Genomic DNA, 26,331 nt, shown 5'->3' with positions numbered 1-26,331 from the left:
AAAAGAAAACAGAACCAAGTGTAAGCCAGAGACAGAATGGAAGGAACAGAAATTTTAACTGCATATGGGTATTTATGAGGTAAGAAACTTTCTTTCTGCTTGGTTATGACTTCTTCAAGAGCTAGAATCACTTTTTGACTTGTTGCTCACATGTAGTGCCACGCTTTCCAGAAATACTAATGGAGAACTGGTTCCCAGGAAAGTGTCTTCCAGACATATGAAGTCGGTTGTATGGCAAATTGGCAATTTTGGTCAGATACAGGCTGGTTCCGGCCTTCTGAGGAGGCTGATTCTGTCTTTTCTGGAGTATGCTAAGCCAGGCATGTCTGGTGCCTGCCTGCCAGGTAAGCGCCCTCCCATGCCAACTGCCACCTCCATCTCACGGGTGGGTCCTTCCTCCTTCATGGCTCGATGCGGAGGCCTGCTTCCTGAGGACCACTGCACAGCCATGCACAATGAGCCAGGCCTTCCAGTCCCTGTCCTGGCATCTGCCATCATCTCTGCAACAACCGTAGAGTTCATTCGATTCCGGAGGCCAGGCCTTGTCTAATGGAACCAATAAACCGGATGTCTTTAACCAGAATGATCCAAATGCCAAAGTTTTCCAACGTAACTCATCTGCGTTATATGACCTTAGTATTATAATGTTCCATTGAGTATAGTTAGACCTTGTTAAAAATTGAGGCTGTGTGGTGTGAGGAGACAACGTGACTGACATAAAGAAACTGGTAAGGGGATCCCTGGGTGGCTCAGTGGTTTAGCGCCTGCCTTTGGTCCAGGGCGTGATCCTGGAGTCCCGGGATCGAGTCCCGCTCGGGCTCCCTGCATGGAGCCTGCTTCTCCCTCTGCCTGTGTCTCTGCCTCTCTCTCTCTACTTCTATCATGAATAAATAAAATCTTAAAAAAGAAAGAAAGAAAGAAACTCCTAAGAAGGCAGCAGCCTATACAAACAAAAACTCACCCAAGTTCCCTCCTCTGAAGGCTTAACCTGACCTTCTGAATATCACCAGTCTCTGGTGACCTAAACCACATGAAGCTCAGTACATTTGGTCAAATAGAGCTTTCTTTGGAAAAACTTCTAGATTTTTGTTGGTGTTTTATTTTTCACAAGGGTCGGGAAACTCCTTGTTCTGTTTTTGCCATTTAGACCCTGCGGCAGAACCATCCCACAGGGCAGTGGTGCACCATGGCAACAGGCCCCGGTGGAAAGGTCTCACTGGCCATGCCATGCAGAGTTGCCCACCTGCCTCCCAGCCTCTGCTGAGAGCCACTTCTTGCCCCTCCCCCCCCCCGCCAGGCACCACCAGCAGCCAGATACTACAGGAGCCAATCTAGGGCCAACCTGAGGGCCTTCAAGCCCACAGGGCTACTGGAGCCAGGTGGATTTTAACTGGAGCTCTCCACAAGGCCCTTGGCCTCACATCTGTGCAACAAGGTCTCACCAGTTGCAGGTTTTCCTATTTAGTACTCCGGGTCACTTTGTCCTCACTTTGTCCTCCTTTTGGAAGGACAGAAACTCTTCCCAACCTTTGCAGGGGCTTCCCTAGAAAGTCCTATCTGTTGAGCATTTATCTGAAAACAGTTGGTTACTACTTAAAACCCAGAGCGTTGAAATGGGCTAAGTCCCTCTAATTACTTGGTCACGCGAAGTCACCCACCCACCATCCCACAGTGGCTGTGTGTGTGAATGTGGATGATAAGGCCAACTGGGAGAAATGGGAAGGAATCCCATTTGGAAGGCAGGCTGGACTGTGTTCCGGGGCAGAGCCACCTAGAATGACTGTGCTTTACAGGGCCAGGGGATCAGTATCTATTTCTAGTAGTTGGGACTTAACTGAATTTCAGGGCGCCTGGGTGGCTCAAGTCAGTTAAGCATCGGCCTTTGGTTCAGGTCATGATCCCAAGGTCCTGGGATCGAGCCCCAGGTCTGGCTTCTTGCTGAGCAGGGAGTCTGCTTTTTCCCTCTGCCTCTGCCCCTGTTGGTGTGCTTTCTCTCTCTCTGTCAAATAAATAAATAAATAAATAAAATCTTTAAAAAAAGGGAGACTTGACTGAATTTCTTTTTTAAACTGCTCAGAAGCACAGGATGCTAAGGACAGTTTAAGATCATACACACCAAATGATCTAACAAGAAGTTGAGTCTTAAAAGAGTGGCCCGTACTGTTGTCCCTGTCATTGTAAAGAAACTCACATACTAACAAAGAATCAGCATCTAAATAGACTTTTATTTATTTTTTTTACTTATTTAGACAGAAAAGAAAATTCATCAGCTTTCATCAGAGTCTCCCTAAGTGTTGGAAACACATTAGACTCAGAAAGAGTGGACCTTGTAGAAAAGCATCACAAATTAAAAATATATTTCTCCATGTGGTAAAAGTGCTTTCAATCCAATTAAAGGACAGGCAAAGGTGTTCTGAAACACAATTGAAAATGTGGCCTACAATCCGTGGCATCGAATTCAAACCACAGGGCGAGGTGGGATCATCATGAACCTAGGATACAGAAATGACATGGAGTTCGGAGCATGCGGCCAGCAACACTTGGAATTCACTGAGTAGGAACAAGGAAGAAAGTCCCAAAGCCTGAGTAGAATAGATTTTGCCTTTGTGGAAAAAAAAAAATATGAGGGGGCTACATAAATTGGGGTGTGTGTGGGGGGATGGTGTAACTCCGGAAATCACGGTTTCGCGTCAGTGGGGGATGGTCAGAGCAGTGGGCCACCCGGGCCGAGGCCTCCCATGGACACAGGCGGACGGGCGTTCACAAGGGGCCCCCGATGTTGTGGGAAGTGAGCACGTGGCGTGCGGTCCTCAGTCCCCGGGGGAGCGAGCCCCCAGCCCCATGGCAGATCCCCGCCACCGGCCCCTCGCAGGGCTCCCAGGGTCTGGGGGCGCTCGGACAGACACTGCCGGGCCACCACACACGGGCAGGAGAGACTCAGCAAGTGCCGGCCCCAGACCTTTCGCGGTCTGCTCCAGCCACGCTACAGGTTTTTCAAAACAGTAATTCTGCCAATGGTGATGCCTGTGATGAAGCCAAAGGCCCACAGGCCCCCCCTCGATCCTTGATGGGGTGGAACCGCGTTTGTCCTGGAAGCGAGCTGCCCTCTCGGGTCCTGGCACAGTCACAGGCACACCGAACGGTGCTCATGCAAAAAGTCACGGATGGGGGTGGAGGGGATTGGGGGGGGATGGAAGAGAAGGGGCACATTTTCCTTTTACAGAAGATCTTAAGCAACAGTAAGAAAATAACCTGAAGATATATTTAAAAATAAAAAATAGCATCACACATCACTGCGGTTCTGTTGGCATCTTCCCTTGCCCCCACCCCGGCCACCAGCCAGAGAGATGAAACGAGTAGGACGCCTCGGTTACTAAGCAGGATGGCAACCGCTCTCCCGTTTCATCCCTGCATTCTACTGGCACCCAGTTTGTGTCTCTTGTTCCCAGGAGACCCGTTCTAAGCTGCTCACGAGAGGCAAGTGCCGGAGCGCGCTCTGGTCTCCTGTGCACACCTGGACCACCGTAGCGCTACCTGCTTGCTTCTGGTCACCTCTAGACATGGTACGAGATCGAACCAGGTTACAAATGTCTTTGTGTCTTTACAGAGCAGACATTCCTAGCAGAACATGGCCTGGCTCATCCTCTCCCCGGCGCCTCTGGCGGCGACGGCCTTCCCAGGTCCCCTGCGCCGAGGTGAGCTCCATGGGTGTCATGAGGATGCAGCACTCTGGCCTGCATGTGGAGTCTGGGTGCAGCACCCGTCCTGGCACTGGGTGGGTGGCTGCTTCTGGACAGAGGACGTGCTCTTCTTTGAAGGGGAACCGGGACAGCAGCCATCCTCTGACCAGGCCCACCCTGGTCCCTGTGGAGGCCTTGGGCACCCCTCGGGCTGGGCCCACCCCCGGGGCGCCCCAGGGCTCTGGCTGGGCAGGTCCGAACGGCAGGCTCTCTCCCTCCTCCGGCCTCCCGGACCCGGGCCTCACCTAAGCCTGGCCGCCTCGGCGTCAGTGGGCTGGGGAGGCTTCCTCCAGACCCAGCAGCTCCCTCACCAGTCTCTCGCCAAACTGCGCCCGGCTGTACCTCTTCACGTGGTAGGCATCTGACATTTTGTACAGGATGTACGCGTTGTTGATTGCGATGCTGATGGCGAACCAGAACACCTGCTGCCAGGTCTTGTTTGGTTTGTGAGAAATGAAATACCTAGGAGGGCAGAGGAATAAGAAAGGCTGATGCAGGTGGTTCATGGGAGCCCGGGTCAGGGGAGACGGTCCCCAAGGCCACCTCATGGTCGGTGCTGCTGCAGAGGAGCCCTGGGGGGTAGGAATTGGGCTGCGGGCCGGCTCCCGCTGAGGCCCTCTCACGGTGAACTTTACTTAAGACTAAGATGACGAAAACGATTCCTATCAGAGGATCAGGTGGGAGGTGGGTCACTGCTGGAACCAGGGGCCGGGCCCGCCATGGCGAGGTTCAGAAGCTCCAGGGTATAGGGCCTGAAGGGCCGCCCACCCTCCTCACCAAGGGCCCTCCTCAGATGCTGCGTCCCGCACACTGAACTGCTTCCACTTCCCAAGGGCAAGCGCACCTGCAGCTGCAGGCCTCTGCAATGCATCCGCCTCCTCGCCACCCCTCCTTCCCTTTAGATCCGGGACAGATGTCACCTCAGGGAGGCCTCTGTCCTGAGACTGAGGATGGTACCCCTCTAGGGCCAACCCCTGCATTGTGTCCTCCACCTGCATCTTCGTCTCTGCACCCACTGAGGACTGTTTGAGGATCAGTATCCTCACTGCCACCTGCACAGGGTGGACTCTAATGTGTCTACTAAATAAATGCAGATTTCTTTATAGCAACCGCATAGAGCCGCAGGTGCTGAGCACACAGCTGGCAGGCAATGAACATTTGCTCAAGGACTCCCTGTGGCATGGGGCTCCCCTGCGGACCCAGGCTGAGCACTCCAGGAAGAACCGGGTCCTTGGTTTTCTCTCTGCCATGAAGAAGCCCAGCAAATTCCCCTCCAGGTGGGCTGAATAAATGCCCACCTGTCTTTGGGGTTACTCCAACCTTGTTCTAGGTCCTAAGGCTCAACCCTAGCTGTTATTGGTCACACTCAATGTTACTAGCAGTCGCTTCTTGAGTTCCTGCCACGGTGAGTTCGGGTGCACATGGACGTGTGCACACTGCGGAGGCCACAGCCGCTGCAGGCATCCACAGTGCAAAGGATTATGTAACCTGTGCTGGAAAACTGGGCTCCGTGTGACGCCGCCTGGGACTGACGCTGCATGCTCTGCCACAGTGGGGGGACAAAGGGGAGGCTGGTCTGGCCGGGAGACAGAGGGTGCAGGCTCAGAGCCCAGTGAGTGGAAGGAAGGGCACCTCAGGGCAAGGCTGGCAGGGAAGGAGGCAGGGCGCCCAGCGGGGAGGGGGCTGCATGGGCGAGCGCCCAGATTTTGTCTCCCAGGGGCTTGCTCTGTCCCTTCTGTGACTGGGGGACGCGACCACCCCACCCAGCAGCCTGTAGCAGCCTGTAGTCCGCACTGGTGAGACTGCAGGCGCCCTCCTGTGGCTGCGAACTGCCTGTGCACTTACTTGCTGTACTTGTCATCGTATTTGCAGATGTAGCTGAGGTGAGCAGCGAACGCCTCCACGGCCAAGGGGCAGGGGATCTCCCCACTCTTCCTCTTGATGATCACTCCTGCGGAGAAGACAGAAGATCACACCCTGTTCTGAACGAAGGTGCCTATCTCCACCCTGCTTGGCCGTCCTGCCATAAAACGGGGAGCTGGGGGTGGGGAGTGGGGACGCAGAAGGTAGACACCGGTCCCTAAAAGCTTCAGAGGACTTGAGAACATATAGATGAGTGCCCAGGGCGCAGGGGCACTGCGGGCACGCGGGGCGACGACAGGCCCAAAGGTGGCTTTAAGTGGCACTGGGGAGAGTGTTGGACTGGTCAGGCCTTCGGAGAGCAAAGGGGAGACATGGGACTCATTCTCCCCTTCTCCTCCCTCCCCACAGGAAGGCTGCCGCTCAGGGAGTGCAGGGAGTCCTTTCGGCCTCCTTTGCCTGCCTCCATCACAGCCCAAGGGTGGAGTTACAGATGCAGAAGAGCGAGGAGCCACTTTCATGCTTCCCAGGACTTCTGGGGGGCTCTGAGGACCAAGGGATGGAAGGAGCCTTTTGCACTGGGCCACCCCTGAAGCTCTGCCCCCTGCCACCCCATGCTTTTCCTCTACTAAACGCAAACGGGAATGCGTCCAGGGCACTGCCTACTGACGGGTGTGAGGAACAGAAAGTGATGAACCAGCCCTCCTCACCCTGCTGCCCAAACCACTGCGGGACAACCTGTTTTCCAAGACCTGCCTCAGAGACCAAGAGCTGCCTTCCAGAGACGACACAGAAGACTTGGAAGAATGTGTTCTTCCAAGAAGCCTTGTGTGCTCAGGTGTAGTTGGGATTTACTACCATCTCTCACCAGCCTCCCCCTGCAGCATGATGTGATTACGAGAGCACCACCATTTTTTGATTTGTTTTGTTTTGTTTTAGAAGCATCAATCTAAAGAATTGTGAAGTTGGCACTACTTGAATGGATACAGCTGAAGCGCTGTGGCATGTCCCCTGCAAGCACAAGGGGCTCACCTACAGTGTCTCCCACCCTTTCACCGAGGGACCTGCAAGAGACAGGAGTGCAGAGATCCATCTGCACAGACTGAGCCCTGAACTGGGATCTTTCTCTTTCTTTTGGTCCCTGTCCCCAGTCATCCCCCCAGATATTGGGTTTTCACACAAAGAAATACCCTGAGAACTTGAGATTGGCAGGGCCCCAGGTGATGCATTTCCTAAAGCTCTTTGAGAGTCAGAGGACCTTGATGCCCAGGCTGGGGGCTTCCTCCTGTCCAGAGGGTTCTGGGACTCTGCTTGTTTGCGAATCCCCTCTCCATGAAAGATGCTCTACTGTCTGGGGATCCAGCCATACAGGCAGGGTGGGCCCATCCTACAGTCTCCAAGGAGGGCTGTTCCTCTTCAACAGAACCCCTGAGCATGCATGTTTCCAGTCCCTTATCTCAGCCACCCCTACCCCAGTCTAAGACCAATCAGGGAAACATCCTAGTCTCAAATGAGCCCAGGCCTGGGCAGGTTTCTTGGCTCTGCTTAAATTTATCCAAAATTACAGCTTTCTCAGAGTCTAAAGAGGCTCAGGCCCTATTAGGGCTCCATGGAAGCCATGGTGGATATGGGCACATCAGATCATCCCTATACAGAAATAGAGTTCCCAGATGCAGAGTGTGACTCGCTCTGAGTCACCCAGTCTCCAGTGAGTTGGGCTCACGTGTCAAGGACCTCAGAGTCAACCATGTCCCTGGTGCTCCCATAGCCTGCAGCTCTGGCCTCCTGGCCCCAGCACTGCCAAGGCCACAGTTCCTCAACTGCTGTGTCCCGTCTCCCCAACTGTGGGGGTCCTACCCTAGCCCTTCATTTCCTTCCCACCATTCTTATAGTCTTTAACTTACAATGAGGCTTTCTGCTGGACATCTCAGCAGAGTGGCTTCCAAACCTGGGTGTGCACTCACCTGCTTGAGCATTACCCCGATTTTATAAACCAGATCACCCTCCTCCCTGGTGATATTTTGGATTTTGAGATACTATTCCAGCTAGAAAGAGTAAGGTTGCTGCCCTAGAATATCCTTTTCTGAGGACCAAAAAGCTCGGGCACTGGACGTGTTGACAAGAGGTTGTCTGAGCTTTACTGGCTTTGCTGACTTCACCAGGACATGGCCCACAGGCGCCCTGGAAGGACCCTGCACATTTACAGCCATGCAAATCTCCGTGCATAGATGTACTCTATGTACATACCTCTGTGGCGCCATGAAAACTATCTGACCTGGTAGGAGAAACACATGCACTCACGCAGCAGTGGCAGTTCCGCCGACCGCCTCCCCAGGCTACGTGCGGCACGGCTGACATTCTTTCTGCCATCCTGTGAGTCTGAATGAATGAGCCAAGACCTGACCCAGTCCTACACACACATTCTGACGCCCATCAGTCTCAGGGAGTATGCACCCCAATTGGGCAAAGACTCTGGTAGGGAGATGACAGATCCAAGATGGATTTCTGAAGAAAAGCAGCAGGGTTTGGTTCTGCACACAGATGTCCCTGGCTATGTGATAGCAGGTAACTTTTCAGAAGACTGTGCACATGCTCACACTCTCTGAAAGAAGGGGCATCTTTCCTTAGAATCCAGAAGAAATAATAAGCCCATTCCTAAAATGTTCCTCACCAGTTATATATTTTCTAAAATTGGAAATTCTGTTCATCTTTTAGAAGTGTGTGTGTGTGTGTGTGTGTGTGTGTGTGTGTGTATTCACAGCAGGAGAGAGTATCAAGCTCAAAGGCATTCTTTATAGTATTTGAGACTTCATCCTCTGGGTGATATTTAAAATACAAGAAAAAGAAAGAATTTTTCTATAAAGGGTTCAGGCACAGAGACAGGGCTGCTTGGTCAAGCAACTCTTGCCACTTAAAAAAAAGTAAAAATCCAACTGATGGCTGGGGGTACTGTAAAGAGCACAAAAATCACACTGTAAGACAACCAACCAGGTGATCTAACACTCATCCAGCCCCTTGGACAGAACAGGCACTTTCAAAGCTCTTGTAAGAACAAAGAATATGATCGGCAGATCTTCCCATGCAGAATGAAAACCAACTTGTTAAATAAATAAAAGCACAAAAGAAAAACAAATACAGAAAAATACTTGCTATAGGCATAAAATTTGCTTTCAATAAGACAAGTGCCTCAAAGGACAAGGTGAACAAGAAGAAATCACGGAAAGTTGGCCAACAGATACACAAGGAGACACTCAACCTCATCAATAGTCATGCAATTCAGATTTAAAATTTTGTAGCATTTTCACCCACCAGATTGACAAATTTAGAAAAAAAAACAACAACAACAACAACATCTGTGTTGATAAACACAGGAGGAGTAACAGTCCCCTCCTAGCCTGTCATAGTGGTAAGGACGGTCTTTTGGCAACATGTCACTGAAAGCCTTCAAAGTGTTCAGACCCTCCGGGCCAGCCGTTCCACTCTCAGATTTATTTTCAGGAAGTGATCAAAGATGTACCCAAAAGTATGGAAATATTCACTACATCATTATTCATATTATGAAAAAATGGATCATTAATGGGGGGTGGAGGCAGAAAAATTATGACATTTAAAGAAAAATGAAATACTAATAAGGGGTTTTTAAAAATCATGGTTTTGAAATACATTGAAAAGCAAATATCTTCCCCTTCATTAAAAAAAAAAATACTCTGAGATGTGGACTAGTAAAAGGATTTCCCATAGGGATGAGAGGTGGACCACCCAGCCTGGGCTCTCCACACTGCCTCCCTGCCTCCAGGTGCTCCTGCTCCAGAGCAGGTCTGGCTCATGGGTGCCCATACCATCCACCCTGGGGGTACTTTCCAGAGGTGCTGCCAGAGGGGCCAGGGCATACTCCCTGGGGTTTTTAAGGGAGTCTAAGATTTGAGACTTTGTGATTTTTAAAAAAATATTTTATTTATTTGAGAGACAGGGAGAGAATGAGCATGAGCAGGGGTGTAGGGGGGCAGAGGTAGAAGTAGACTGACTGCTAAGCAGGGAACCCAATATGGGGCTCGATTCCAGGACCCTGAAATAGTGACCTGAGCCGAAGGCAGATGCTAACAGACTGAGCCACCCAGGCGCCCCAGGACTTTGTGGTTTATAATAGAGTACTTTAGAAATGGAAACTATAACCGAAGGAAACACAAATACCAAATTTTGGCCTATTTAAAAAAATCAACCCTACCCATTTTCTCTTTCTCATCAATAGCCTCCTTGCTGGTTCCCTTGGTGATGGATTTAAGGCTCCCAACCCTAGAGATTGGGGTTTTAAGGTTTTGCCATCTTAAACTGTATTGCATAATTTACAATTTGTCATGCACAATTTAGTGGGAGGCAGCTCCTACCCGAACAGCTCTTCCCGAACATTCTCCTGTGAATGCTTGCCCAGTCACAAGAGTCTAGAAGTTCATTTCAAACTCTTGCCTTCAGCTTGCAAGGTCAATTCCAAACATTTCTTCTAAGTGCCCTTCACACAGCCCTTCCTTGAGAAACTGGCAGCTTTCTGTAACTCTGTAAACCTAGGTCCCATAGGCTTGCATCCCTGGATTGTCATCTCTACTGACATGTAACATAACTTCAGTGTGTGTGCAGGGGGTCAGGGATGGGAATAAATGAATGGCAGGCATTAATTAAGCACACATTGCCCCCCATACATACACCTCACAGATACACACCACACACCCCAGACACACACACACACCACATATATATACATCACATACCACATGCACCACAGACACCACACACACACACACACACATACATACACACACATTATGCATGTACACACCACACACACACAGCCCATGCCCCACATACATGCCCCCCACACCACTCCCACACAACTGAGCCCCTTGCAATGTTCCTTCAGAAGTAAAGAGGAAAGATGTCCTAATATAAAGGAATAGCAGGGATTTTCAAATACACTATGTAACCGTAAATATTTTTGTAAAGTGCCCCATGGTCATTTCCAGCTCCCTTTTCAGCAGTTTAAAAATGTTTCAGCTGTAGTTGCTTTAACTATAGACTGCTGGCTAAGTAAATCCCTTTCTTAGGAGTGGATTTTAAACCCCAAGGAAAATTAAAGACAGAATCACCTGAACATCCAAAAAAAAAAAAAAAAAAACAATGGTTAACCTCTGAGGAAGACACTGAACTGATAAAACAGGTGACATTTTCCTGTCTTGTCAGAACAGATTCTTCAGGGAATCCTGGGTGATCAAGTGATCGAATACACGCCACTCTCGGCGGCCACGCACAAGCCGGGGCACCTGCCAATCCCGTGGTTGCGGCCTCGGCTGAGGATTCGGGGCTACCCGAGAGGAGAGCCGCACAAACCCCACGGCCCCACCGACACCCCGCGGGGCCCCACCTTGCTGCACGGGCGAGTAGGCATTGGTCAGGAAGCGGAAGTGCCCTTTGTTGTACCAGCAGATCAGAGACATGTTCCCCTTCATCTTGATGCGGTGCTGGCCCCGCGCCGGGGCGGTGGCCGGGTTGCTCAGCATGGACGGGGGCAGGCCGGTGCAGTCACTCTTCCTGGAGCTGAGCAGGCCGCAGCAGTAAATCTCTGCGGGGAGAGGGACACAAAGCTGCGGCCACACCGGCGGGGAGGCCCCGTGCTGAAAGGGTGCTGATGCTTGGGGGATGGGTCCTCTGAAGTCCCTGTAGAAGAGACTGTGGCAGTTTGGGGACCTGGATCCCAGACGTGCCGTCTCTCCCTCCCAGTACTTCCATATGTATCTTTACAATTACACGTGAGACCATCACGTGAGCCATCAGCAGTACCAACAGGGGTCTCGTCCTTAGAGCACCCACTATGTGCCAGGCACAGTGCTCAGCATGGGTACCCATCCTTCTATCTGCTTCTAGATACTTCTGCATTCAGGTCATCCTACCCACATTATAGGAGAGGAAGTGCAGCTCCAATAGGCCCCCAAGCTCACGGCTGGAAGGGCAAAGGCAGGGATTAAGCACAGGTCTGTCTGTTATCCAAGTCTGACCACACCATGACCCCTTAACACTCTTGCCAAGATTCAACCAGCCACGGGTCCAGCCCTCTGCTTGCACCCAGGAGCACCCAGAGGCAGTGTGCAAGACGGAGCCCCTGTCCCCTTGGAGGTAAGTTAAATGCAGAGGCAATAATCATTAAGCAATATGCATCCAGCCAGTGTCCTGCCTTTGAACATAAAGCCTCCCGAGGGAGGAGCAACAGTGTGGCCTTTGATGCACAGGAAGGTTCCGAGGCGGAGCAGGAGGGATGGTGAGCACAGTGTGGACAAGGAGGGCTCAGCAAATTCCACCCTGGGCTCAAGGCCTTTCCTGGTCCTCCCCAGCATGGGCCTGCCCCACTGAGTGGGCCACGGGGAGTCTGTTCCTCCCTGTAGCCAGGTCTGGTCTGGATGCCTGGAGGAGACGCGGAGCGGCACTTCTGCCTGAAGTGGCTGGGGACGGTCTCATCCCCAGGGTCTTGGGTCAAAGACTAAAGCTCACTGGAGACTGACACTGATTCATCATGTAACCTGTGCACATGCTTCCCTCATCCCTGCATCTCCACCCCCCCCAGACACCCTGAGGAGCTGCCTCCCTCAGGAGGTTCCCCTTGCTGCTCAAATGGTGCAGAGCAGGACCCCCTGGGTGGCACGGTCCAGTCTTGCTGCTCAAAATAAGAGCACTCTTGGCCACTCACACCTCTGCAGGAACTCCTCCAGCCACTCCAGTCTTGTTATTTAAAAATAAGAAACTATTTTTAGGGGATCCCTGGGTGGCTCAGCGGTTTGGCGCCTGCCTTTGGCCCGGGGCGTGATCCTGGAGTCCCAGGATCGAGTCCCGCGTCGGGCTCCCACATGGAGCCTGCTTCTCCCTCCTCCTATATCTCTGCCTCTCTTTCTCTCTATGTCTATCATAAATAAATAAATAAATAAATCTTAAAAAAAAAAAAAAAGAAACTATTTTTAAAACAGTGGAGAGGATTAGGCGAACAAGGTAAAGTATGTTTTAAGTCATCCACCCAGGGCTCAGCCATCAATACACATGACCAGCCAAAGAGCAGGTACATTTTTATAAGGGGGAAAAAGAAAATTCAAATAGCATCCAAACTTCATGAATCTGCCCCTTCATGAAAACAGCACTTCTTATATAAATGTCTTTTCTGGATGTCTTACAAAGTAGTCTCTGTACACCCACGGAGGGAGAGCCAGACTCTCCGCTACGATGCCCTTCCTCAATCCTGGCTGCCCATGGGAATCCCCTGGGGGGCATCAACCCACACCAGCGCAGCCAGAGTCCCTAGGGGCTGGTGCAAATAGCGTAGGGACAATTGAGAACCATGGCTCTGCACCCACACCGGGACTTGAATGAGCAGGCGAGTGGGGAAGGGAGCCCTGGCTCTCACCACACCCCCTAACATGGGAACCCATCATTCTCCCAAAGTGGCTGGTTAACACACATTAGCGCCAATTTTTTTCCAACTTGACTTCTACAGCCCCTCTTCATATAGTGTTCTCTCTCCACCCTGAGTTCTCCCCATAATTAAACACCAAGCCCAATGGGGCACTGGACCTTGCAGATGAGTAAGACACAGCAGAGCCAGCAGAGCACAGAGTCCAGGGGCTGCTTCCTCATCACTGTGGCTGAGGTCAAGGTCAGAAGCCCTTGGCTCCCCATTACTTGAGAGGATTCTGTTTTAAGGCCAGATGTCTGATCCGTTGCTAAGCAATAGGTCTGCAATTCCAGTGGCTGACATAGCAGACCAGAAGCTTTTTATGTTTCTCCCGAGTGAACAAGATATAAATCCCCAAAATGTAGGACAAAGCAAAAGATATGCAGCTTGCTCTCGGGCTCCCTGACTCAGTCCACATCTTCTAGAGCCCCCATTTCTGTCTTAGCCAGGCTTCCCAATCTTTCAACTGATGAACAAAGCACCTCAGCACCAAGGGATACTAAGAATTTTCTGAGGCCCGCTGCACTGCAGCCTGTATTCATCTACGTAATTCTCCGTGACATCCATGTCAACTGGAGAGGTCACATTATAGGTCTGAAGACTTCAGAGCCTTAGCAGGAGGAGTGTCTAGGTGCTACAGAGCAAATGTCTGTGTTCCCCTCAAATTCCTCTGCTGAAAGCCTAATGCCCAAGACCATGGGATGAGGAGGTGGGGCCTCTGGGAGGGGCCTGGGTCATAAGGGTGGAGCCCTCATGAATGGGAGCAGAGCCCTTATGGACAGGGACCCCAGAGAGCTCCCTGTAGCTTCTGGCATTTCAGGTCTGCAACCTGGAAGAGGCCCTCACCTGACCTACCTGGCGCCCTGATCTTGACTCCCAGCCTCCAGAGCTCTGAGGAATAAATGTCTGCTGCTGATTATAAGCTGCCCAGGCTATGGTATTTTGTTAGAACAGCCCGAATGGACTTAGCCACTAGAAGGCCCCTTCAATGGCCATGGTCTCTCAACCGTGCCCTGGGTAGAGCTTTGCACCAACATGCCACGCATGCCCCCCAGAGCTCAAGCCGGTGGCAGGTGTCCCTTCTGATCTCCAGTGCCCAGCAGGGTCCAGGCATGTGGCAGGATGAAACCATCATGTTCCCCCCTGGCCAAGCAGCCTATAGTGTGTGCTGGTTGCGATGCACCTGCACCCCCCAGACTCCCCTGCCATCAACTTCTCCAGGGGGCAGGGGCCACACTCAGGACCGGCTCACCACACAACAAACCTTGCTTTTCCAGCTCCTCAAACAAGGTCAGGCTGGTAATGCTGGGCCCCGTGAAGATGATGTAGTTCTTGCCAGCTGCGTTCCGGCACAGGCTTCGGGCCACCATGCTGTGGAGCTGAGGCTTATTCTTCAGTGCATCTAGCCCATCAGGACCCCCGCCTTCCTTCAGGTGGACATAAATCTTGAACAGAAATACAAAGGAATCACATGAGCTCATGGAATGTCAGGCTGGGGCCCGAGGTTTTAGAAAGCACAGGCTGCCCTCGCTGGGCCAATACTGGGTGCAAAAGCCACCTCTCCCATGAGCTGCTGGTTCTGCAGCCCTCCCACCCCATTGCCTCCTCAGCCTGTAGAGGCCATGGGGAACTCCCAAGGCCACCATGGAGCCCAGGCAGCTGGTGGCTTGGCAGAACTTTTCGGTTTAGAAACGTCAAGGTAGAGAAGAAAAGGGTCAAACTATTACAAGTAGCGAATCTGGCAGCTAAGGTCAACACAAACACATCCCCCAGTCTGGAGCTTTAATTTACATTAAATAAAAGTTTAAGGCCACCTCACCTGTAAGCTTGTCCATGTCCTTTCCATTTGAATACAGTTGTTGGTTTTTGGGGGGATGGGAGTGGGAGGAGCAGAGGGAGAGAATCTTAACCAGGCTATAAGCTCAGCACAGAGCCTGACATGGGGCTCGATCCCATGACTCCGAGATCATGACCTGAACTGAAACCAAGAGTTGGGCATTTAACCGACTGAGCCACCCAGACACCCCTGAACACAGCTTTCTAACACACAAAGTGCATCTGTATTTACTGTTGCCCTTTATTATTCAGAGTAGCCTTATACAGGCAGAAGAGAAGTCAGGAGCAGGGATTCAAAACTCCCCTGAGTTGCTAGGACCAGCAAAGAGGTTGTACTGGGATTAGCAAGCAAGTTTTACACTCTTTGTCCCAGGAACACCTTCCAGGAACATCACCAAAAGGGAAATCACCGGAAATGGGAATGGATTTGAGAAGAGTCCGGTCCACCCAATGACTGACCAAGTCGTGAAGAATTTGTCATATGGGTACTAACTACTGTTCTCCTTAAGGGATTGGAGTTCTTCTTGTGGAATGTTTTAGGTGCCTTTACGGCAGCATGTCGCAAGCTAATAGTGCTCGCCTGTGCCTGTCAGATGCCCCAGGGACAACAGACACTGGGTCGGCCATGAGGCTACCCCTGACTGTCCTCTGAGACACAGAACTGCAGGCCTGTCCATGCAGACAGCCAATGATGCTCTGCTGTGAAAAACCAACATGGCCCCGGAGAGGACCCAGGCCTGTCCACAATATCCGTCCTTGGTCAGATTACTTCAATCACATGCTAAATACCGTGTCTGATGTTCCTGAGGCAGATGAAGAATCGGTGAATGGGTCTAATTCCAAAAGCAGCTCATCTTCTGAGGGCTAATCCTGTCCCAAACACTCACCTGAGATGTCCTCAGGGAGGACCCTACTTTCTTGCAGCCTGGCAGGCAATGGCTTAATGATATAGAACATCTTTTACATAACGTGGCAGGACTCCATTTCGTTTTGGGATCTCTGTACCTTTCTCACCTCAATTCTCAGAAGAAATCTCTTTGACAGGGATAGAGAAGCCAAGCTTTGCCTGTGTCACACATCACACGTGATTTTGGCTGAGCCAGGACATTTCTCAGAACCTGTCTTCTCTCCTTCAGCAAAGCCCAATTCTTGTGGCCACTACCATGGGTTTCGCACCTAAGGCTGAGATTCATACCTACCTGAAACCCCATCGTACCCATGCTGGGCACTGTGCAGCCTGATATCCACCTTAGAGACAGTTTTGTCCCATGTGTCATTCAAAAGGAAATCCTCCATCCAAACCCCGGGTTCTCACCGGGGAATGGGGTGTGTGTTGTGGGAACCCCTCAGGCCCCAAACCTTGATGACACCCCAGGTGGTTTCCAAAGTCTTCCCTGAGGTATGGGGGCAGTCACTGGCACACTCAGCCCAAAGCAGGCAAAATTTAACAGGACCACATGTAAAATCCCACAACCAAGTTCAAAAAGTAACTGCGTCTGGTATAAGATGCAAGAAATGGGATTGAGCAAGAATAGTTCTAGAAAACAAACATGAAAGCCTTTGGAGATGGTCACTGGATGCCACGACCAGCCAAGTTAATAGGATCCTGGCTTGTTAATAATATGGGTGGTAGGACACCTGGGTGGCTCAGTTGGTTGGGCGTCTGCCTCTGGCTCAGATCTTGATCCTGGGGTCCTGGGATCGAGCCACACATCGGGCTCCCTGCTTGGTAGGAACCCGGTTTCTCCCTCTATGTGCTTGTTCTCTCTCTCTCTGTCAAATAAATAAATAAATGAAACCTTTAAAAAATAATAATAATCTGAGTGGTGACCATGTTATGCTTCTTTGGCCAAACCATGATCAGTTCTTCTGGATGCTACTCTTTACAAGGCACAAGGAGAGGTGTGCTGGGTTGGTGGAGCAGTCTGCTGGGTGGCCATCACAAACAGAAAGGTACTTGCTCCCAGTTCTGGAGGCTGGAAGTCTGAGATCAAGATGCTGCCAGGGCTGGTTTCCCCTGAGGCCTCTCTCCTTGACCTATAGATGGCTGTCCCTCTGTGTGTGTCTGTGTCCTAATCTCCTCTTCTTGGAAGGACACCAGTCATGTTAGATTAGGGCTGACCCCAATGACATCTTTTTAACCTTAATTAATTATCTCTTTAAAGGCCCTATCCTGTAGTACTGGAGGTTAAGACTAAAACACAAGAATTTAAGGGGCACAATTTGGCCCCTAACAGAGGGAGTGGCACTAAGCCTGGGGAAGGAGCATGGAAGGAGTCCAAGAACCTCTTCTTTTGGCAAGAGAGGTGTCTTGTAAAATGATCATTAAGATCTTCCTAAGGCAGAAGCATAGCGACTACATACAAATGGCTAGAAACACTGCGTTCAAGCATCAGAACCCCCACTAGCCCTCAGCACTACCCACAACTGAATGGGTGGCTCAGAGAGATGCAAGGCCAGGTTGAAGGTCTGCACAGCTAATGAGGGCTCAACAGCCACCAAAGTCCCTGTCAATGCTAAGATTCTGAGAGTTCCTCAACGCACTTTAGTGTTTAGCTGGGTCTGAGCTTCAGATGCAGGGGAAACATGTTGGCATCAGAGAGAACAGAGCTGCACACACGCCAACCTCAGATGCCCCAACAAAGCTGCACAGTAGGCAAGGCCCTCTCCTGAAAAGCGTGCAGCCCTCTTTTTTTTTTTTTTTAAAGATTTATTTATTTATTCATCAGAGACAGAGACAGAGTGAGAGAGACAGACAGACAGACAGACAGGCAGAGACATAGGCAGAGGGAGAAGCAGGCTCCACGCAGGGAGCCCAATGTGGGACTCAATCCTGGGACTCCAGGATCACTCCCCGGGCCAAAGGCAGGTGCTAAACTGCTGAGCCACCCAGGGATCCCCAGCATGCAGCCCTCTATTCGTGATGGGATGAGACTGGCGTGAGCAGGTCTGATCCTATGTCAGAACAACACTGCCCTGCTGCAGTTCTGACAGCAAAGGGTTCAGAAAACACTGACTCTCTCCTGGATCTTATAATAGCCTAGAGAGGATCACATGTTTCTAACAGGTTCTTGCCAGAGTGGCTTCCTGGCTGGAGCACTGCGTGAGCCAAAGACTCATCTATGCATTTTCAGCACTAAAGTTAGCCCTCTGGAAGGTGGATTGCCTGGGTTCCTGGCTAACAGGCTTCAAAGCATGACGCACCTTCAAAATGTCATCTCTTTGATTCCCAGACTAGATTCAGTTGCTCTGACCAACGTGCTCTCCCTTTGCTCTCTGGAAGTGCGCACATCGGTGGGGTGGGCCATGGGGTGGCACGCAGGGGCTGCATGGACCTGTCACAGTCCCCCTGGGGTGACACTCAGAATGGAACTAGAGTGCCTGACCAGGGGACAGAGAATCCCTCACACCTGCTGGAGGAACTGGCCACTTCTATTCATTGTGAGACAAGTACCGAAGCACAGAGGCAAGTAGCTGAAGGCAAGAGAGAACTTCCCAGCTCAGACGACCCCTGCCAGGGCAGACATGGCCAACACAGCAGCTCCCAATCACCAGCGATTTGCAACCCTTCCCAGGAACCAAAGCTCCATCCATTGAGATCACCTCAAAAAGCACCTACCCCACTTTCAGGGCCGCAGGTAAGGTGACGCATGCCACCATCAGTACAAATGTCCACATCCCTAGAAACTAGGTGGGGTCGGGGCTATGTGGGACTCTCATGGGTCGTCTGCTTCTGTGGACCCCTCTTAAATTGCATTCTACCAACTGCACTGTCATAAAGACAAATACATTAACATGATATATTAAAGCACTTTCTTCAACTTGAAAAGTGTTTGGTTTTCTTCTCTTCTGATTTAAAGGAAACAAAATCGTTTTCATAATTTCCCTGAAAGTGAAGTTGGTTTTCAACACTGTTCCTACTTTTAAGGGAGAGGTCAGATTCAGGCAGTAAGGCAAGAAACGGGTTCTAATTTGGAAAGAGGGACAAGAAAAGGCAGTGAGGAGGTGGTACTGGGAGGGGGTAGTGTGGAAAAGACACAAATCCAGCTGGGGCCAGGCTGAGTCTAGGGTGCCTGAGAGACACGCAAGCAGAAGCCACAGAGGAAGACCTATGTCGGCAGAGGTCAGGGATGAGGACACCTGGGTAACAGTCAACTGTACACAGGTGCAGTGCAATCCCCAGAGTGGCTGAGATGGATTCCTGGGGGTCACCAGCATCTGGAGCGTGGCCAGACAAGGAACTCCCAGGGAAATATGGAAAGGAAGGGTCAGGGAGGTAGGAAGAGAATGTGAAGAGAGAGGTAAAGAATAAAATGTGTAAATGATCCAGAAAGTCACACAATCTGGCTGAAAAAACCCTAGATGTGGGGTACCTAGGTGGCTCAGTGGTTGAGTGTCTGCTTTTGGCTCAGGTAGTGATCCCAGGGTCCCAGGATCGAGTACTGCATCAGGCTCCCCTCTGCCTATGTCTCTGCCTCTCTCTGTGTCTCTCATGAATAAATAAAATCTTAAAACAAATCAAACTCAGATCTGTTTTTGCTGCATGTCAGTCACCACGAGCTTAGTGGGTTAAACAAGACCCATTTATTAGCTTCCAGTTCTGTGGCTGGAAGTGCAGAAACGGCATGGGTGAGTTTCCCAAGGCTGCAAAGTGTCGGCAGGCCATGTGTCAGCTGGCGCTCGGGATCCTTTCGGGCTCATTCAAGTTGTTCCCTTCTGGCTGCAGGACTGGGCAGGGACTGTCCTCAGCTCCAAGAGGCCACCTGCGTCCCTTATAGTATGGCCCCTCCACCTCCAAAGTCTGAAGTGGAAACCCTCCCTCAGGTTGAATCCCTCCCTTCTATAGTCTCTTTGCCATGAAGGGCCTGTTCCTTTTAAAGGCTCGCCTAATTATGTCGGACCCACCCAGGAAAATTTCCTTTCTAAGATCAATGGATTTAGGACCATAATTTTACCCACGAAATCAAAATTCCTTTGCGGCAATGCCTGGATTCGTGTTTGAGTGAGTAAGTGGGAGAAGGTGTGTGCATACCAGGGGCAGGAACCTTGTGAGCGTCCTAGAGCCGTGCCTACTGCCTGCATATCGCTTCAACAACAGCATTTCTATGGATCTGAAGAATTCTAACACCATAGCTGATAGGTGGAGTGCTGGTGATGATGTCAGCTTGTTACTCGGAAAACAGACTGTTTTCAATGTACAATGTGTGTGGACCAACAGCAACACCATCTTCCCTCCACCCCAACCTCCCATATTGGTGAAAGTAGTAAGCTGGTATGGTCCTTTTTTTTTTTTGTTTAATATTTTATTTATTTATTCATGAGAGAGACAGAGAGAGAGACAGAGACACAGGCAGAGGGAGAAGCAGGTTCCATGCAAAAAGCCTGATGTGGGACTCGATCCTGGGTCTCCAGGATCACACCCTGGGCTGCAGGTGGCGCTAAACTGCTGTGCCACAGGGGCTGCCCTGGTACGGTGCTTTCTATAGGGCAATTCTGTAGCATGATGGAAATCTTAAACACGTGTATGCTATTGCACTGATGAATTCCACTTTTAGGGATTAAACCTAAGGGAACAATCAGAAATGCACTTAAGACCTCATATTTATATAACCATGTATCTCAGAAGTTCTTTTATAATGGCAAAAAAATTAACAACCACCTGGGGCTCCTGGGTGGCTCAGCTGGTTAGGCGTCCGACTTTTGATTTTGGCTCAGGTCATGATCTCAGGGTCATGAGACAACCCCGTATCAGGGTCCGCACTTGGCAGACTCTGCTTTTCTCCTCTCTCTGCCCCTCCCTGTGTTCTCTCACTCTCTTTCAAATAAATCTTAAAAAAAAAAAAAAATATATATATATATATAGCAGCAACCTAATTACCTCACATGAAAAGGAGGCTGATTAAAATTCCATCATACCTACCTACTTTTAAGTAGTGCAATTTTTTAAAAGATCATGATCTAGAAAAATTATTTAAGAATATAGTAAAAGGTTCACAATATCCTAAGTGCAATAACTGGATTATATATATATATATACATATTTTTTAAAGATTTTATTTATTTATTTATGAGAGACACAGAGAGACAGATATACAGGCAGAGGGAGAAGCAGGCTCCATCCATGCTAATGCATGCAGAGCCCAATGTGGGACTCAATCCCGGGACTCCAGGATCATACCCTAGGCCGAAGGCAGGCGCTAAACCGCTGAGCCATCCAGGGATCCCCAAAATAACTGGATTATAAAATGGTGTGTGTGTGTGTGTGTGTGTGTGTGTGTGTGTGTTTATATAGATAGATATGTTGACTCTATTCCCCAAGTAGCTATCTCTCTACATTGGAATTACAGATGTTTTGAAATGTTTGCTTTCAGATGCTAAACATAATACAATTTCATCACAAAATGACTAAACGTAATTACAAATGACCTTCCTTATCAGGAGTACTCCAGCACAGGTACATTTGGAACTTGCAGTATTTCTTTCCCAAGACAACCCCGATCTATGTAAGTGGCTGTTAAGAGATGCTGTGTTGGGAACACGTGTGCAGAGGATGATCACTCTCAGGAGGGGCCAGCCTCTCACTCTCCTGGGGGATATATGGTTCCCTCCAAGCCAGTGACATGCAGTCCTTACGGAGCCACCCTGGAGTTGCTGAGTCTGTGTGTGCACATGGGCCTGTCTGGGCACTGGCGTTTCCCCAAATTTTGTCCAGTCTCCTCCCAAGGAGAAGGCACTTGGGTCATTCCAGCACAGGAGCGGGGGAGAGGTATGGAATCAAAGGTCTTCACATTCTTATTAGGAAATCTGGAGGAAGACCGAGGCCACAAGTGACAGTCATCAAAGTCCAAGGGCGGTCCAAATTTGGGGCACTTGTTGCTATAAAATAATGAGTTTATTTTACTCTTTTGCTATATGCAATTTCTTAAGATATTTAAAGTACAACTAACATATAATACTACTATAATATTATATGTAACATACTATATATATTAGTTTCAGGTGTAATAATCATCCCAACAAGATGGTGTAGTCACCATCTGTCACCACAAAAAGTTATTGTAATATTTCTAACTATATTCCCTATGCTGTACTTTTTTCATCCCCATGATTTATTTTATAACTGGAAGTTTATACCCTTTATTTTTTATTTTTAAAAAGATTTTATTTATTCATGAGAGACAGAGAGAGAGAGGAAGAGAGACACAGGCAGAGGGAGAAGCAGGCTCCCTGCAGGGAGCCCGATGTGGGACTCGATTCCAGGACCCCGGGATCATGCCCTGCGCTGAAGGCAGATGCTCAACCACTGAGCCACCCAGGTGTCTCAGGTTTGTATCTTTTAATCCCCCTCACCTATTTCTCCTATCCCCCCAGCCCCCTCCCCTCTGGTGTGAGTTTATTTTTAAAGTGAATATAAAATAGGATCTACATTTAAATAAGTAACATAAAAAATTACTTCAAGAGTCCACAACATCAAAAAAAAAAAAAAAAGTCCACAACAAGGGGCACAATTTAGGAGGAACTGTTAGCCGGGCAGTCAGAACCTGGCCAAGGAGGGCTCAGCCTGACAGGTGCTGATGGTCGCCTTGGTCTAATATCCCACTGGTCTGGGTTGGCTTTGACTGAATTAGTTCAGCTGGTCAAAGATGTCAATTTGTACCCCTTAGCTAAATGAATAAATCTATGAATCTATGAATCTATGAAAAAATCATAGCCTCCAATAGAATCTTATCCCAACTCTACCATTGCTACAACTACAGCAGACACACAAACGAATTTTGAAAGCCTGCCCTAGGGATCAGTAATCCGAGAAAGGCAGCATTGCTGGACATTCACACACACGCTCACACTCTGTGCCGCTCACACTCTGTGCCGGGTGCTCTGTAAGAGCCTCAGGAAGACAGTGCTGAAGGAAACACCCTTCCCTTAGATGTGTAATTGCTGGCTGGTGTGCCTTCCAAAAAGTCCTGTCTCACCTTACACATATCTAGAGAGAGCATCCTTGCACTAAAACAGTCCCACAGGGCATCATCCACCCCTGGGGAATATGGAATTTGCTGCAGAAAACTTTACTATCTGAGCCACAAGCTTGTCTGACAAGTGTCTGTAGGGCAGAAAAATGTATCTTTTCATTGCCAAGCTTTACACTTTTCCTTAAAAAAAGTTTTTCTTGCTCCTATGATTTATTAACTTTTAAATATGTAGATTTGGAAGAATAGGAAGGAAAATTAATATACAGCATTACACTTTGCCCCAGAACATTACAATTAATGTTGCATATTTTTTGCTTAAAGATTTCTTATTTATTTATTCATGAGAGACACAGAGAGAGGCAGAGATACAAGCAGAGAGGGAGAAGCAGGCTCCCTGCGGGGAGCCCGATATGGGACTTGATCCCAGGACTCTGGAATCATGACCTGAGCCAATGGCAGACCCTCAACCACTGAGCCCCCCAGGTGCCCCATGTTGCATATTTTATACTGACATGACAACAGAACGTATCTTAGGAAATACAGATTATAATAGTAATCCCTGGGGGGACCTAGGCAACACACGACTATTAAAGCCCATTTCTGCAATGCTCCCAAGACCTGGAGAGGTGGGACCTAGCTCACCTGCCCCGCCCCACCCACCTTCTGGAAAGAACATTGATGACAGCTGCAGTAACGGCCAGATGAAGAACTCTTTAAATGCACCGACAGGGGATCCCTGGGTGGCTCAGCAGTTTAGCGACTGCCTTTGGCCCAGGGCATGATCCTGGAGTCCCGGGATCAACTCCCACGTCAGGCTCCCTGCATGGAGCCTGCTTCTCTGTCTGCCTGTGTCTCTGCCTCTCTCTCTGTGTCTCTCATGAACAAATAAATAAAATCTTAAAAAAAAAAAATGCACCGACAAAGCTGTCTCAAGCTGTCACTAGGGTTTTGGCACTCTTCCTGTCTCGAGGAAAATCAGGTTCAGAGATGCAGGTCTAGACCACTGGACCTACTTCTCTTTCAGAGCAGAATGGAACAGAGAATTTCCCTGTTTCTTTTTTTCTCTTTTTTTTTAATTTCCCTGTTTCTGTTGTGCCCGTCTGAGCAGGGCACCTCTGGGGACGGGGAAGTCACTCATCATCAGGACCTGTGATCCTCAACTCGAAGCAGGTGGACAGTGCAGGAAGCAAGTGGACGGTGGCATCCTCGCAGTGGGGAAGCAATGCGGGAGTGCAGGGTCTGAGCTCCCTGAAATTAGGCAGGTGAGCCCATGGTGATGTGGGAGGCTGTCTGCTAGGGCGTCTCAGGGGCGGCCACTTGTGAGAGCTGTAATGTGTAAGCAACGTTCACCTGCCACAAGAGGAACGGAGTATGCCACAAGGAGATGGTGAAGGCATCACATCGTGCTGGGCTCGGTGCGCGTGGGCTCTGCTGTTCACTAGCCAGTGAGATTTGGGGCAAGTTACTTAATTGCTCTGGGCTGTGGTTTCCTCATTTGCAAGGATCATTATACTCTATGTACCTCACAAGGCCATTGTCTGTGACACCTGTGCATGTAAAGGTGATTTTCTTTTAATAGCAAAGCTCTATGCCTAGGCTGTAGCCTCTAGACACACATGTGGCTGTTTTAATTTAATCAAAATTAAGTAAAATGAAAAATTCAAATCGTCAGTCATACCAGTTATATTTCAACACTTAGCAGTCACATGGGCTAGTGGTAATGGAAAGTTCTGGACACCACTGCTTTATGCCATCCTTGGCTTATGAACCCAATTATTTCCAGCAAAGTCTGCAAACCACCATCTCATCGCCATGCCGACTCCTGCCGCCAATCTTCTTTCACGTTGCCTCTTACCTTGCCCATGGGCCAGGGCAGGCTCATGTGCCATGGCTCTTCTCATCTCTAGCTAAACCTTCAGCAGGACTGACCCTGGCAAGAACCTTGCTTTTTTTCATTCCAAAGTTCCAATCTTGGTGAGGCGCGGCAGAGGGATGGGTGGCAGCATTCTGCGGGCTCTTGGCATCCACTCGCATCACAGCCGTTGTAGATTCTTAGTTCCCTGGGGAGAAGGCCAGGGTTCCATCTGGTCCAGTCAGTGCCTGACTCACTTAATACTTTACTGTCCCCTCTGAATCCCTCCGTGGTAAGGAGGGCTGGACACTTCCACTCTACAGACTGCAGACAGAATTAGTTCTCAGCTACTTGCTCCAAGACACTCAGAGATGATGTGACAGATGTCTTGTACCCCAGCCAACTCTATCCTGTGACATAACCACATCCAACATACCAGGATGGATGCCTGCGTCCCCACCATGTACAATTAAACAGATGGACGAAGGCCCCCCGTCCTGCCCAGGTTTTGACTCCATAAGCAAAATCCACTCTAGTTAATTAATCCCACTCTGATCCTCACATTTCAAGCTAATCCAGTTAGTTCTAGGTCAGGAGCAAAAGATTTCATTCACTTAGAATTTAAAAAAGATTAAAAATCAAATAAGGACAAACACCAGTGCCAATTCCTCAAGTTCTTTCCAACATAAAAAGTAGGTCTCAGATAAGGGAGACTGTGACAACTGGTGCTAAAACATCAATCAAACACCAACCATGATGGGTAAGAAATGGATACGTGGTTTGTCTACAGTGAGGAAAATTTGCTCACACAGCCCGGTGGTTAGGAGGGTGGGCTGTAGGGTGAGAAAGGCTGCATTTCATCCCAGCTCTGTCATGTCACTTTACGGCTGGCACTCTGGCCAGGAGGCTCCCCTCTCTGTGCCTCAGGTCCTCGCAGTGGAAAGGGCAGGAGCATTGCCTCCATCCTAACACTGCAGTGAGGAGAAAATGAGTAACGCATGGGAAATGCCCAAGCATGGAGCCTGGCACATAGCAGGCTCTCCACCGATGCCAATCTCCCTGTTCTGAACCCCAGACAAAGCTGTCGTGAATCCACAGGTCAGGCTGAAAGGAAGTGAGGTGCTTTTAGATCAGGTCCTCCCCCAAAAACATGGGGTGCAGGGACCCCATTTACAGAACCCCTCACAGATGCACACCTGGGCTCTGCCTGGACACACTGAGCGATGTGCAGGGGGTGGGAGCCGGGGGTCCTTTTGGCTGGGGAGTTTCCATCCTGAATTCTGGTTCCCGAAGCCCAACCACCTCCAAGTGAAGGTCAGTTCACTGAGCAGGAAACCAAGCCCTCCTTGGGGCTCTCCCGCCTGCCAACACTCCTCGCTGGGAACCGCAGGTCTCACACTATAGAGGCAGGTGGCCTAGTTCAACACATTCAAATAGGAGAGATCTGCTCCTTGACTAGGTTAGGATATATTTTTTTTAATTAGCAGACCCTCCCTCCACCCCCCAAAGAATCTCAGGGCTCTATGGTCACCATGGGTCAATATAACATCAACTAAACTGCTGGCCATTTTTTTCCCACCAGATTCTCAA

General features: G+C 49.8%; 1 protein-coding gene across 2 annotated transcripts in view; it reads right to left on the bottom strand.

Annotated features, from left to right (window-relative positions):
* Nucleotides 1-2,205: 2,205 nt before the first annotated feature.
* Nucleotides 2,206-26,331, bottom strand: part of PGBD5 (piggyBac transposable element derived 5) — a 107,231-nt gene continuing 83,105 nt past the window's right edge. Inside the window, exons 4-8 of one of the 2 annotated variants that reach the window (XM_072823112.1) lie at nt 14,348-14,528; nt 11,014-11,211; nt 5,586-5,691; nt 3,986-4,202; nt 2,206-3,789 (exon numbers count right to left, since the gene is read on the bottom strand). In XM_072823112.1, coding sequence (XP_072679213.1) covers nt 4,007-4,202; nt 5,586-5,691; nt 11,014-11,211; nt 14,348-14,528 — 681 coding nt within the window. In that variant the 3' untranslated portion in view covers nt 2,206-3,789; nt 3,986-4,006. Of the gene's footprint in view, nt 4,203-5,585; nt 5,692-11,013; nt 11,212-14,347; nt 14,529-26,331 lie in introns of both variants that reach the window. The other variant, XM_072823111.1, reaches the window with a different exon arrangement.

This window comes from Canis lupus, chromosome 4, assembly GCF_048164855.1.
Source record: "Canis lupus baileyi chromosome 4, mCanLup2.hap1, whole genome shotgun sequence".
Lineage (NCBI taxonomy): Eukaryota > Metazoa > Chordata > Mammalia > Carnivora > Canidae > Canis > Canis lupus.
The sequence above is the reverse complement of the archived record's forward strand: the minus strand, read 5'-3'. Positions and strand labels throughout refer to the sequence as shown.